Below are 12,420 nucleotides of genomic sequence, written 5' to 3' on the forward strand. Positions count from 1 at the left end.
TGACATCAGTTAAACTGTGCACCATGTTAGCAGTCAGCTACGCGGTGGTGTTCTCTGGCACAAGTAGTAGATAGAGAAAGAGTGAGAAAAAGTCAATCCAGGCCATGGAGAGAGAGAAAGAGTGAGAAAAAGTCAATCCAGGCCATGGAGAGAGAAGCGTACAAAGTGTACGTACGCTCTGATAGCTTTTTGTCCCACATAGTAGCAAGTGGTGTGAGGCACACGCTCGAAAGCTGGTCCTAAAAAGGGTTGGAAACAGGTTGTCTCTTCCTTTTATAGGTGTTTCCGGTGTGTCTTTTGCGCATGTGTGGATTTCCTTTGAAAGGGTAAGTGACGTTGTCCATGCATGCGTATGTGAGTACATGTGTGTACGTTAGCGTGTGTGTATATACACGTGAATGTGAGTCTATGTACGCGAACGTGAATATATGTACATGTGCGCGTATGTTTGTGTGCACGTATGTATATGACAAGTAATATAGCTTGAAATGTGAACACGTGTTTTTGTGTGAGACTAGAAAAGGCTCGCGCAATACTCCCCTTCCTAGGAAAAAAAATATATACAGTGTGTGTGTGTGTGTGTGTGTGTGTGTGTGTATATATATATATATATATATATATATATATATATATATATTTTTTTTTTTTTTTTTTTTTTTTTGTAAGTAATGTTTTCGGCAATTGCTTTTTCGTCCTGTTTTTTTTTTTTTTTTGCTGTTGGTGTGGTTGTTTGAAAAAAAACGTCAAAAATGGAATGTCAAAAATGGAGTGTGTTTGTAAAAAAAAAGTATTTACTTAGGCGTGGAAAATGCGTTTACTCTTTTTTTTTTTAGGCTGACATTTGTTTGTTTGGTTTTTTGTTGTGTGCTGACATGTGCAACGAGTTGCTTGGACCGTGAAGTGAATTGTTCGTTTGGAAGGAAAATTTTTTTTGTTTCGTGGTGACGTCGTGTGTCCAGTTGCCATTGTCTTCACATGTGAGTCTGCGGTAGTGTGTGCATTGTTTGGACGGGCGCTAGTTGCGCATTCGTTCTTGTTGAACGAAGAGTTTGGTTGCCGGCTGTCAACAAAACTTCCAAGTTGTGAGTTTATCAGCGTGTGTGGTGCATCTCAACTTGTATTGTTAATTCAACTTCTTCCTATGTGTTGATAGGGATGTCCTGTAATTGTTTCTTTGTTGTTGCATCTGCTGTGCGGGAGAGAATGTGTATAGGCCTATGTGATTTTGCTCCTCGTGTTCTATTATGGTGTGGCTCCCAGGTTGGGAAATCGTAATAGTGCGTAGGACTCCCTGGCTGCGGTACATAGCAGTTTTAGTTACGTCGATCGTCCGCAGGTTCACTTGTTTACTAAGCAGTTGTGATGACAACGAGTTAAGACTAGTGAGTTATCTCACCTTAGACTGGCACTTTTTCTTTATCTTGCCTCTCGTCAATTGTCAAAAATGTCATAACAACGTTGAACCTGAAAACAAAGCGGTTGACGACTTAGAACGATCAGCTGTAACTTAAAAACATGCATTAAAAGACGTAAGTCACAATTGTGTTTGTTTTTGTATAAAATTATATTTTACAATATAGTTACAATTTAAAACAGATCGTCTTTTTTCTTTTGGTGGTTCTGAAGTTCACAGTTAGCAGTTTTTCTCACAGTGCTCTGAGGAGGGACAAATGACGCTTCGACAATACGGTCTTCAACAACACATGCTGTTCCGTGTTTCTCCTTTCTCTGCTCTCTCTCTGTTCTGCTGATTCACCGTTTTTATTGGCATTTTGTCCCTTTGTTTTTTCTATCCACGCGTTCTGTCAATCGGTTGATACATGTGTTCTTAAGTCACGTTTTGACCTCAAAAAATCATTCGATTTTGTCTTCACACAGCGACACGTGAATTACCCACTCATGCCAATATCTGTAATTCCAGAGCTTACGAGGAATGTCACGTTTATTTGTTTTGTAAACAAAAAAATCGTCGTCCGATTTCTCTGTTTATGACGTAAGCCTTTCCTCTTTTCAACAGGTAGACAATCGATTATTCGATGCCCACTCTTTTAAATCTTTTATTAAAGTTTTTTCTTTTCAGTTATGTATGATGGTTCCAGCCATTCATTACATAACACTCGCGTTTGTTGCAGGGTAATGTCAGGAAACCGTGAAAAATGTTTGTCGAGCTCGAATTATTTTTAAATTCACTATGAAGTCGACAGCTCCGTGTTTGTTTTCTGCCGAGTCTGACGAGGGGTTTCGTCATTGTTGTTTGTAGTAGTTATTCCTGTCCGTAGTGGTTCACTTGTTTTTCTTTGTTGAAAAGTTCGTTTTTTTCTTTATCCAATAAGACGCGAGTCTCGCTCAAAACAATTAATTTCAAGAACGTAGGGTCGCCATGCTTGTTCGTTTTACGTCTCGTCGTGGTCGGTGGTTTGTTGTGAACTTGTGGCATAGGAGGAAATGCGTGTCCCTCTCGCGTTCGTGTCACCATTTTGTTGAGGTGGTGCAAATTAGGAATAATGAATTGAATTGAGAAAGAGACGAACTACGTGTTAAATCGAATTAAACGAACAGGAATTTGTTTCGTGAAGAAACAAATGAAAGAAAAGGGTACTGCACGTGTTTAGTTTGGCGTGCGTCTCTCGTTGTTTACTGGTGAGAAGAAAAGTGTATTGTTTGGCGTGCGTCTCTTGTTGTTAGCTGGTGAAAAGTAAAGTTTATTGTTGTAGAGAGAGAGAGAGAGTGTGTGTATGAGTGTTTCGTTCAAACTCATCAATTTCATTTGAAAATAACGGGGTCACCATCTTCCTGTAGAAGACTAGGATATATAAATCCTAATCCCATTACAAAAGAAAATAATGAAACGAATGGAATGAAGGAAACAAAGACTCGATTGCTAGAATAGATAAACGTGTCATTTATTTACTGTTGAAAGAATGAATGTTTTAGATATAACACGTGTTCATGCCCGCGCGGGTGTACCCATCATTTGTTGCGGGATTGGTATTATAGAAGGAAAAAGGAAATGTGTGTTCATCTCACGTTCGGAATTTGAATAAAGAAATGTTCAGACACACACTAAAGAAAAGAAATTATCGCATAACATCCTTCGCTCAAATAAAGTATTTTAGAATTTTTATAGTTGAGAATCTTTATCTAATTAAAATTTAATGTAAAATGATCCCATTCCCGAGTCATTCTATCATTTTAGGGCAGTTAACCAAAGTTTCAGCATTAATTCCTCGTATCTCTCGAAATATGCTTTTGTTAATTTAACTTCTGAAATAAATCAATAAATATTTAATAAAGAAATACACTTTTATAACAAAACAGATTTAAACCATTGAAAAAGCAGTGTATTCAATTTAAAAAATAAGATTTAAAAAACAAAAACAAACATTGTATTCTATTTTCTAAGTAATATTTACATAATACTAAAACAAATTCGAACTATTGAAAAACATTGTATTCTAATTAAAAACAAAACAAGCAAAATATTCTATTTTTCTAATACATCTTAAGAAATCAATATATATTTAATAAATTAATATATTTTTTATAATACTAATGCAAAATTTAATCAGGTATTACTTATTTTTGTAAAATATATGTAAAATAATAATAAAATTGTTTACAAAACCTTCACATTTTCTTTCATGGCAATTTGTTTATGTGTTTTACAATAAAAACGGAGGTTTGGTTTCGTAATCGGACTATTATTTGTTCCACTAGAGGTTTACACTGGACACCAATATGGTCGGATGTAGAGTCGCCCATTCTTCCGTTACACCTATTTTTATTATAAAACTTCAAGTAAAGACTATTTTTTGTCCAACCGACATGACCGCAAAGTCTTGAAAATTTTTGTGTCAACACAGGGGTGCTGGGGGGAAAAAATCCAAATTGATTTTTACTCCTAAACGTTATATATGAATGTAATGTATTCTCGCCACCATATTAGTTTTATTTGTATTTTTTTATACTAGCGAACTTGGTTATCTTATCGTATTTTTCTCATTGTCATTTGTGTGAATAAGTTAGAATTTAACGTTAAGTTGTATCGAAAATAAACACGTAATTTTTTTTTGTTAAGAATTTCAGAGTTATATTCTATCACATTTTTTCTAAAGAAATGAAAAAGAAATTAATTGTAAAATATCGATTAAATTCTTATTTTAATCACATTATTCAGTCACATAGGTTCCATCATTAATCTCTAAAACCTTATTTTTACTTACACTATGCTTTAGCTAAACAAACATTAATTCTTATGGTTTATTGTACATGTGAAATGCTGAAATAAATCACAGAAAATAGAGTAGCCGTCTTTATAAAGCAGTTAAGAAATAGACAAGCTAAGAAAGCGATAATTAGAGTTTAATTTTCGATGGCGGTAGGTTTTGGTGATTTTTCATTTCAGCGTTTCGTGTGCAACAATAACATAAAACTTGCTATAATTTTCATTTTATTTAATTTTTTTTTGGCAATCATGAAGAAAGACTGATTCGTAAGGGACGGCAGTAATTTCACTAAGCGATTAGTTTTTATTTTGTTTTGTTTATACAATAATTTGGGACGCTAATTGTTGAAAGATGCAACTATTTTATTGTTTCAAACAAAACAATTTTTTAACCACTTGATTTAATGTAAGACAATTTTTTTGAAAAGAAAAAAGTAAATATGATAGATAATTTTATGGCTACTTTTTTTTTTTTTTTTTTTTACATTTTTAACTTTTTGAAAAACAAAAAAGTCGGATCTTTATGAATGTATCTATTATATTTATTTAAAAAAAAAAAGAAGGTTTTTATTGCATTAAAACATTATTACATTAAACAATTATTACATTAGTAAAAAAAAAAAGGTGCTAATGCAGAGAGTGATCCGCGCTATTTTTTAAATCGTTTAAAGTTTAAAGTTTTATTATGTTTTTTTATTATTATTATTATTATTCAATTGTAATGCTAAAGTACAGAAAAAGTACAAAACACCCTCCGGCGTCCCTCCGCTCTCTATGTTAAGAATGGCTTTTTAAATAATAACGTTATTTCAGCACGGATCACTCTATATGAGTACAAAAAAAAAAAAAAAAAAAAAAAAAGAATTCTTGTTTGAAACAAACCAAAAGGGTTTGTATTACTGTACACAGATTCGAAAAAGTTGTCAAAAAACAAATATGTTATCAAAGGCAAGATAAGTTACTTTTCTGCCAAACTGGATATATTTTTGTGTTTTTATTCAATGTAACATTTATTCAGCTCGAAAAACATACAGTGTTTACCGATGTATTCGAAAATTCAAGATGGCGTCTCACACCCTCTTTAACACCGTAAGTATGGAAAAAGATGTTATAAATAAAAAAAACTATACAAAATACTATTAAAAACCCGCCGAATATATGTCAACCTATGTCACGGTAACATATATTGAGCGAGTTTTTAACAGTATTTTATCCGTTTTTTTTTTATTTATTTATAACACCTTTTCCCCACACTTACCGTGTTAAAGAAAGAATAAGACGACATCTTGAATGTTCCAATACATCGGTAAACACTGTATGGTTTTCGAGCTGAATAAGCATGTTACATTGAATAAAAACACGAAAAATGGGTTTGTATTACTGTACACAGATTCGAAAAAAGTTGTCAAAAAAAAAAAACAAATATATAACAAATAAATGTTATCAAAGGCAAGATAAGTTACTTTTCTACCAAACTGGATATATTTTTCGTGCTTTTATTCAATGTAACATGTTTATTCAGCTCGAAAACCATACAGTGTTTACCGATGTATTGGAACATTCAAGATGTCGTCTTATTCTCTCTTTAACACGGTAAGTGTGGGAAAAGATGTTATAAATAAAAAACCGGATAAAATACTGTTAAAAACTCGCTCAATATATGTTACCGTGACATAGGTTGACATATATTCGGCGGGTTTTTAATAGTATTTTGTATAGTTTTTTATTTATAACACCTTTTTCCATACTTACGGTGTTAAAGAGGGTGTGAGACGCCATCTTGAATTTTCGAATACATCGGTAAACACTATGTTTTTCGAGCTGAATAAATATGTTACATTGAATAAAAACACGAAAAATATATCCAGTTTGGCAGAAAAGTAACTTATCTTGCCTTTGATAACATTTATTTGTTATATTTATTTTTTGACAACTTTTTCGAATCTGTGTACAGTAATACAAACCCAGGTACAATTAGCGTCCCCAAAAACTAATCTCTTAATAAAACTAGAGTTACGTCCCTTAGACGAATCAGTCTTTAGGTAAGAATAAATGTTTTTTAATGTTATTCTAATTTACTTGACTAAAATAGGAATTAAATTATTGAAATCATTCGCAAGCAAAACTAGTTTTCTATTAAATAAAAATAAAAAAGGAGGGGGGATATACTTGTAATAAATGAATATCTGGACGATTTCAGTACTCGCAGAAGTCAATCAAAAACATTGACCGAGAATCCTGAATCAGTCCCAGAAGTAGGCAAAGCATTTTATGGTTTGTAAACCACGAAAATAAATAAATAAAAATAAGCAGATGATATTAAGCATGCGAATGGTTAGGTTATGGTTAGGATTTAATCATAACATAATCATTCGCCTACTTAGATAAAAAAAAAAATAAATGAATAAATAAACAAAACCTATTAAAATTGTTGACCCTCCTCCTTGCCCAAAAACATGGCTTTCAAATGATAAACTGCTTTGACCATTTCCAGAATGGCGCTGTTTTATTTTTCATCTAATTTAGGACGCTCGATGCGACGATATATATATATTTTTTTATTAAATCAAAACATTAAAAAAAAGAAAGCTGTGACTAATATTTTTAATATAACAAAGTGAATACGAACCAACGAGCCAATGAGATGAAAACATTTAAAAAAAGCTGCGGCATTTTTTTTCTTTTTAATATGGTTAGATTTTCTAAAAAATTAGTCTTTAACCTTAAAAAATACAAAAGAATGAAACTCGTTAATAAAACAAGGATGAAACTTTTACAGCTACGTTTACAATTTATATTTATAAATAAAAAAACTATACAAAATACTATTAAAAACCCGCCGAATATATGTCAACCTATGTCACGGTAACATATATTGAGCGAGTTTTTAACAGTATTTTATCCGGTTTTTTTATTTATAACATCTTTTCCCACACTTGCCGTGTTAAAGAGAGAATAAGACGACATCTTGAATGTTCCAATACATCGTTAAACACTGTATGGTTTTCGAGCTGAATAAATATGTTACATTGAATAAAAACACGAAAAATATATCCAGTTTGGTAGAAAAGTAACTTATCTTGCCTTTGATAACATTTGTTATATATTTGTTTTTTGACAACTTTTTCGAATCTATGTGTACAGTAATACAAACCCCTTTTTAATATGGTTAGATTTTCTAAAAAATTAGTCTTTAACCTTAAAAAAATACAAAAGAATGAAATTCGTTAATAAAACAAGGATGAAACTTTTACAGCTACGTTTACAATTTCTCTACAACTATGGTCGCATTTTCATTTTTGTAATGTTAAAAACTAGATGTTGGTGTCACTTTGTTACAGTAAAAAAAAAAAAAAAAAAAGATACCGCAGTTTTAAAAGTTTCATCCTTGTTTTAATTAAGAGTTTCATTCTTTGTATTTTTAAGGTTAAAGAATAATTTTTTAACCCCTTACCATAACATTTATTTTTTAATTTAACTGCGGCTTCGTTTTTAAATGTTGATTTGTTAATTTTCTCTTAATAGTCGCGCACAGACTACATTTTGTATGATTATTGTTATCAACTTTGTTACACTATTAAAAAAAATCGTCGCAGCTTTCTTTATCAATGTTTTGATTTAATAAAAATATCGTTACATCGAGCGTCCTAAATTAGATGAAAAAATCTTTTAGTAAAGTTGTCTTGACATTAGTTGTCTCCCTCTGCATAGTGAATTAAACAAAAAAGAAAAAAACGAATATTGAGGTTTTAAAATACCAAATTAATAGTAATGCGAAATTAAAAAAATAATAAATAAATCGAGGCATCTTCCATTCCAAAACTCAATCAATCTAATTATTAACCATTACAAATTTAGGGCCAATCGTGAACACTCTAAGGATATTTTTGTTATCTATCTGGTAACTTACGAATAACTTATCTCGTGCTGAATTAACACACATTCTCGGGTGATTTTTAAGTTCTTGCTTAAAAGTCCAGAGAATGTTTTCACCACCTTCTAATGTCAAACTGTAGATTCGTTTTTTATCACAGCCGTAAATACAGTTGAAACGATCCGCGCAGATGTCGGACGTATTCTCTTCAAACGCGATCCTGTGATATATCAATAATTCGCCATCCAACCGATGACATGATATTGTCTTTAACGAGATGTTTAGCATCCAAAAAATGTCGGCAAATTTTCCGGAGCAGATTCTGTGGGATACGTTAGTATCCGTTTTATTCATACTTGAAATAATTGTACTTATAACATTTGCATTAGAGTCCAACATATCAACATTTGCATCGTGATCACAGGCGAGAACCCCGTTACTGACTTTCGTAAGGGAGACGTATTTTTTTAAACCGGTAGAAACAGCCAGACTGACAGCAAGCAAACATTTTCCTGTGCATCTTTGGAGCAGCAATAATTTCGATTTTTGCGGGAGAGTCACGAAGAGGACTGAATTTGAGAACGCGCACACGTCCCACGGTATCCCAGATACATCACATCTGGACATGAGTTTACCGTCGGGGTTGAATTGCGTTATTTTTTTACTGCTTCGATCACAGACAAAAATATGGCCATCTTCAGTAACCGTCAGGCCGCGCACATAAGTGTTTTTTTCTAGGATCAACGACCACTGGCACAGAGATTTTAGAATTGGCATCTGTCGAGGAAAAAACTCAGATTCCAACGATTCGATCGCACATTCTGCGAAACTGGTGCTGCATTATTTCTCAGTTATTGGATCAAATCTGGCACCAGAAATTGGTGTTGGCGAAAATACGTTTGTAGCACAGGTACCATCATCAAAGTCACTTTGCAAGCTGGATAAATCAGAAACCGTGGTTAGACTACTCTGGAGACTGTTGTTGCCACTGGTTGAGGAATTTGTCGTAAAGGAGTTTTTATAGTCAGACTTCAAAGCGGTTTTCCTTAAACTTTTCCTCCGAGCAGAACTTGGGAAACCTTTACTATCGTAACTGAAATTACCGTCATCAGTAATACTTAGATCTTCTAAGCAACCTTCGTCAATCAAAAACGGGCTGGACAAGAAAGATTTTTGCAGAACATCGTTAACCTGAACATCACATTGTATCCCTTTATCTATCGTGCGTCCAGCTAAACTACGATCCGATAAGGTTTGTGGAATATTCGTATCACCTGTTGCACCGTCGAAAATTAAACAGGGTTCTCCAAAAACAAATTCTGAAGCGTTCCGATACAAGCTTAAATACTCCGGACTGTATTCTACATCCACGGATATCGGATTTGTGTCCATCATATTTATAAATTTGTTAATATCCAGGCTGTCTGTTGTCAATTTTATGTCCTTAAACGCAGAGATCAGGTCGACATTATTGACGTCTTGTAACATATCCTGAAGCTTGCACTGGGCGGAATTCACTTTCTGCATATACGAATTCCACGTGAGAGACTTGCGCTCAAGATTAGACTTCTGGTTATGGGTTTCGGTCTGTAGTTGGGAGATGACCAACGCCATTCTGTGTCGTAGAGCTGTGAATAGTACCTCCAGCTCGTTCCAAAGACTTTCGCATTTTCTTTCGGATTTTTCGGATAACTCAGACACGAGTGTATCGATAAACGCGGATCCTTTAATCGCCTGTTCTTTAAAATTGGTTAAACTTTCTAGCAAGGCGAGTCCTTCTTTGCGTTTTTCTGTCGCGATCACATCAAGAAAGACAGGAGACGGACACGTCGCGGTTTTCTTCTGTTCGTTTCCGTATCGATGCCTTTCACAACAGGCAACGCACAGGCACACGTGGCATTTTTCACAGTACAGCGTAATCGGAAGTTGGTGTTCAGTGCACGTGGAAATCGGCGTCGTATCTGTCTCGGAATTAGACGCAATAGACAGTCTCCTTGGGCTGTTCAACAAGTTGCAAACATTTTCATCTGTGGTTGTCTGTGTGTTTTCAACTTCATGGGAAGGGAGAGAACTTTGAGATAACTCCCTTGAAATTTCTGCACTCTTCATTTTCTGAGTTCCTTCGGTTTCTACGCTCTCGCTCTGCGGCAGATTGTTACTCCAAGAAGAATCATTAAATCCCGCGAAAGGTGTGTCAGGTGTTGCTTCGGTTGTCAGCGCCGAGTCTACTGAACAATAACTTCCACTACTGTTACTATCATTAAAAGACCGCTTCTTAATAGTTTCTTTTGCTATTTCCTTGTCAGCGTCCACTTCTTCACAGCTAAAATCATAACTGAATCTTAATAGAAATTCAGGATCGCCCATTACGGTTTCTTTTTCTTCTCTGTCAGCAGTTAAGTCAAAACTAGAGCTCCCTTGCTCGAGCTGTGTATTTTATATAGCCTACTAACATGTATTTATGCGCGTTTAAATATGGGTCAAGCAAGAATATAGTGCAGTTTAAAGCTTCCATTTAATGCGTGTTTAAACACTGGTAGTATTATATTACTACTTATCAGTTAGTTTAATTATAATATTGACATGTGACTTTGAACTTCAAAATTGAGTTCATACAATGACCAACATTTTGTTTAAACAATCACTCTGGCGCTGTTTTGTTTACAAAGAAAACGAAACTAAAACGCATTTTTAAACTTCTACAAGAGTACCATGGAGCTGGTGTCTCTTGTTTTTCTATCTTGTGTTTGTATATTTTACTCATCTATACGTAACTTAGACATTACTATTATATTATTGACTTAATTAACCATGTATACAATTAAAAATAAAAACTTTAATTGCCATAACGAAGTTTCTAAAAATCTTGTTTAAATAGTTTAATCATCCACATAATACATTTTGATTTCTTCATAATCCATTTTAATTTTTGGTGCTAGTGAGTAGTGCACTTACTGATCCGCGCTATTTTTTAAATCGTATATCCAAGTTTAATTAAAGCTTTATGATATGTTTTTTTTTTTTATTCAATTGTAAGGTTAAAGTACAGAATAGGTACGAAACACCTTCCCCTCCCCATGTTAAGAACGGCTTTTTAAATAACCTTATTATTTCAGCAGGGATCAATAAGTGCATGAATTTTTGATAGAGTTAAAAAAAAATGAATTTATTATTTCGTGGCCCTTTAACATTTGGAAGCCTTTAACATGTTTCTGTTTACTTAGCGTCGCACGAATGCAGAGTTAGATACAAGATCGTAGTTTTAATGTGATGAAAACTCAGCTCTTTAAAACAGTGCGCTCTAGATTGAGACAAAAAATAAAAATGATCTCACTTTAGAAGAAACTGGCCGACGAGAAAACAGAAGAGACTGTCGAACAGAATATGTCTGGTTTTCAAATTTGTGTTATTAACGCAGGAAACGACCAGTCGACCCGTTTCTTTTTCTCCCCCCCCCCCCGTGAATGTTGTGCAGCATATTCCGGTCGGAATATACCAAGCATTGACCCAATTAAAAAAAAAAAAGTATCCGCGCTTGCGTGTACTACAATGCCCACCCACCACCACTTATAACATAAGGAATTACATTGCGTAATATCCGGATAACTACCTATTTGCGCAAAATTTTAATGCGATATTTGTTTCCGCATACGCGAAAACTTTTAGAAGTCGTCATTTTAAAGAAAAATGTAAAAGTTGGAAATCAAGTAAAAATTTAACAATATATTTTTTATTTTGTAAAATAATGTGTAGTAACAAATGAAAACTTTTTCTGCTTGTTTTTTTTAGGGGGGGCGTTTTATTGTTTTATTTATTTGTTTTTTCGCAAGACATTACTGTTTTAAGGATTTTTTTTTTCTTTTTGAGGTTAAGAGGGAAAAACTATTTTTTAGATTTTTTATTATCTGCTGGGGACTCTTTAGGAAGTCTTTGCAAATGCCTTGTAGGTAATTTTTCCAATCGGTCACGGTGTATTCCGAACCGATAATACACTCTTGTTGTAAATTTCGCAAAAATTGCGATGTATTTCCGATGGAGGACGTAACACGAGTGAGGCCAGGCCCCCATTGCGAAATACGCACTAACTACAATGTTGTATGCAGCTTGCAGCGGCGTTGCAGGAAGCGTTCCATTTCTGCTCATATCGAAAAACGGTGAAATTTTATTTTCTTGAATAAAAAAACCTACTCGACGAGAACACGAACACGACTGTTTTTGTTCGAATAATTATTTTCTATTCAAAAATTAAAAAAAAAATACAAATTTGAATTTGGCTTGAATTTTGCGATTTTCAAATTATTTTGTGTTTTTTTTTGTTTTT

At 33.7% G+C, this 12,420-nt stretch overlaps 1 protein-coding gene across 1 annotated transcript; it reads right to left on the minus strand.

Annotated features, from left to right (window-relative positions):
* Positions 1 to 622: 622 nt before the first annotated feature.
* LOC145248804 (uncharacterized) lies at positions 623 to 8,876 on the minus strand. Its single transcript, XM_080110456.1, has 2 exons — positions 8,136 to 8,876; positions 623 to 3,264 (listed from the first exon to the last, which is right to left on the minus strand). Exons 1-2 carry the CDS (start codon positions 8,874 to 8,876, stop codon positions 3,253 to 3,255), a joined length of 753 nt encoding a protein of 250 aa, XP_079966582.1. The 3' UTR covers positions 623 to 3,252.
* Positions 8,877 to 12,420: the final 3,544 nt, after the last annotated feature.

Source organism: Euprymna scolopes, chromosome 27, assembly GCF_053919585.1.
Source record: "Euprymna scolopes isolate OS-2025 chromosome 27, ASM5391958v1, whole genome shotgun sequence".
NCBI lineage: Eukaryota > Metazoa > Mollusca > Cephalopoda > Sepiida > Sepiolidae > Euprymna > Euprymna scolopes.